Source organism: Grammomys surdaster, unplaced genomic scaffold (assembly GCF_004785775.1).
Source record: "Grammomys surdaster isolate TR1022 unplaced genomic scaffold, NIH_TR_1.0 725, whole genome shotgun sequence".
In the NCBI taxonomy this organism is placed as follows: Eukaryota; Metazoa; Chordata; class Mammalia; order Rodentia; family Muridae; genus Grammomys; species Grammomys surdaster.
The window spans coordinates 495,199-497,893 of NW_021605144.1; the positions used below are offsets into that span (position 1 = coordinate 495,199).

At 36.6% G+C, this 2,695-nt stretch overlaps 1 protein-coding gene across 1 annotated transcript in view; it reads right to left on the reverse strand.

The window, feature by feature from the left end:
* Nucleotides 1-2,695, reverse strand: part of LOC114633687 (lipase member N) — an 18,105-nt gene that overhangs the window by 4,682 nt on the left and 10,728 nt on the right. The window contains exon 7 of the mRNA XM_028782291.1: nucleotides 1,549-1,695. Coding sequence (XP_028638124.1) covers nucleotides 1,549-1,695 — 147 coding nt within the window. The remainder of the gene's footprint in view (nucleotides 1-1,548; nucleotides 1,696-2,695) is intronic.

Below are 2,695 nucleotides of genomic sequence, written 5' to 3' on the forward strand. Positions count from 1 at the left end.
AAGAAGAAGAAGAAGAAGAAGAAGAAGAAGAAGAAGAAGAAGAAGAAGAATTCATAACAAATACTGTTGCTTTGAAAAAGACCGCAAAACCTTCGCTATGAATATATGTGTATGTGAAACATTTGACTGTGAGTAGATTTAGGATAATTTGGGCACATGTTTCCTGAAGAAAAAAACCTACATGACATCTGAATTTTGGTGCTGAGAGAAACAACCAGTGGAAGGGGTATGTGCAAATACAGGGATTGTGTATACAGGTACAGGGTTGATGTGTGCAAAACAGATGTGTAGACTGCCAAAGAGAGACTGCACATCCTAGATTTCAGGTCCACGTGTTACTAGTTATTATCCTCAGGACTTTGCTTAAAATTTTTAACATGTTTGAGTTTTATATTTTTTATCTACAAAATAAATATATTAGCCTAGCTAGTAGATGTGGCAGGGTATACCTTTAATCCAAGCACTGGGCAGTAGGGGTAGGATCAAAAGCAAGGGAATCATGAGTTCAAGGCCAGTCTAAGCTACAGTGTGAGATCATGTTTCAAAAAACCATAAACATAAGTAAGTAAGTAAATAAGTAAGTAAGTAAGTAAGTAAGTAAGTAAATTCACTATAAATCATGCTCTCAACCTGTTAGGTTCTTGTGGCAAGATAATATATTGTAAGAATGTAAGAATAAAATACAAAATTGGTTTCTTTGAAAGATTATTTAAATCTTCATGGAGATCATAGAGGTGAAAATAATGGGGGTCAAATAATACCCATACTTGTATTTTAGATCTTAATGGCCCACGTGAAGGGAATCCATTAAACATCTTAACTTCTGAACACATTAACCTCTTGATCTGTCCTTCCTCATGGGTGTAGCCTCTGAAAGCATAGGGGGAAAGAGATAGGGTGGGGAACAGTTCCTTTGGAAAAGGATTCCTTTTAACTGCCTTGTATTCTTTCTACTTTGTACTTGCTAAATTCTCATGGGAATACAGCAGGGAGAGCTTTGCAACCCTTCTACTCCCCAAATGTAGGTTCCTTCTTCTTCTTGTATTCTCAACAGGAAAGAGTTCCTAATGAAACAGAAGTCTAACTTCTTCCTAAGTAGAGGATTCCATTTCCTTCCATTCTGTATTAGTCTTGCCACACTAAGCCATAGATTTTATTCAAATTCATGTATTAATGACTGTATACATATAGTAAATGCACCGCTTACTCAAACATCTCCTTTCCTAGAATTTTGCTTTTAAATTAACATAACAAAATGAAGTAAACTGTAATTGCTATAAGTTCTAGCAGCTTACAAACACGTGAGAATCAACTTAATACTCATTAGTAAGTGTTCAGTCTCTTAACTTTGACAGAGGATGGAGCCTTTCCTTCTCCAGTTCTGATGCTCATGATCTGTTGAGATACCCGATCTTTCACGCATATCAAATATCTACCTTTAAGGGCTTGCAACATCTATGCATTTATATAGTATAAGAGATAAACATAAATCAAAAGAATGCTGGAAAGTCTTCAAAAATCAAATGTATATATAGTTATTATACATACCATGTTCATATTTTTTTTGTTGAATCCAGCCCACAAGGACATAAATTCACTACACATTGATCGGAGTAGCTTTTTGTTGCAGACTTTGGTATAAGACATCTTTGCCTTCTTATCTTCTAAAAAGAAACCTTTGGTACCAAACATATGCTGTGAAAATAAAGAAAAAATAACTGTTTAAGATGTCTCCCTAAGTCCTTTGCATTTCTTTCATTATAAGAGTGAATCAATTTGGGAATCTATTTGCATTTGCTTTTAGTTTCCTTAGTTGTGGAGCAGTAGGCATCTGTTTCTAAATACAGGTCACATATTGTAGTAAGGAGCCTGAGACCCCAAGTTTTCTTCTCCAGATTACAGGGAGCTCCACTACAGAGAAGTAACCTGTCTAAACAGAAGTTGTCACGTTCGCACTCTGTGGTAAGAAAGACGAAAGATGTTTTCACTTTAAGATGAAATACTACACTGAATAAAAAGGAAACATGGGTTTTATCTGTATTTCTCATGTACACAGTGACTGGGTATTTCTGTTCTAAACTAATCAGTCTTCATAACCAAAAGTAGAGAATGAAATACCAAAGAGAAGTTAACACTGGACATCAGATCCACGATGATGCCACAAAGACAACATGTTAAAATATCCAGGGCTTATGAGTTTAAGCTTGGGCAGATCACCAGTGGAGTCCAGGAATTGCATAGAAAACTAGCATCAAGTGAACCAGTAAGTTAGGTCTTAAAGAGGCAGGACAATTCTGACAGAAGTGAATGCACACAGTGATAAGACAGAAGCATTTTTGGGCTCATATCTGATGTTTGAAAGAAGAGCAATCCATCTTACAAAACTGACATCTTTATAGATGGATGTGCCTATTCCAAATTTTATTTAGGGATCTAATTTGCTCAGCTGAGTGTGGTGGCAGAGGAGTTGACACAGGATGATTGTTGTAAGCTCAATGATTGTAGTGCTAATTTGGTGAGAACCTCAAAAGACCACATGGGAAAGAAAAAGAAAGAATGAAAGAACAAATAATAGAAAGAAAGGAAGAAAGAGAGAAGGAGAGAGGGAGATAGGGAGGGAGGGAGGGAGGGAGGGAGGAAGAAGGAAGGAAGGAAGGAAGGAAGGAAGGAAGGAAGGAAGGAAGGAAGGAAGGAA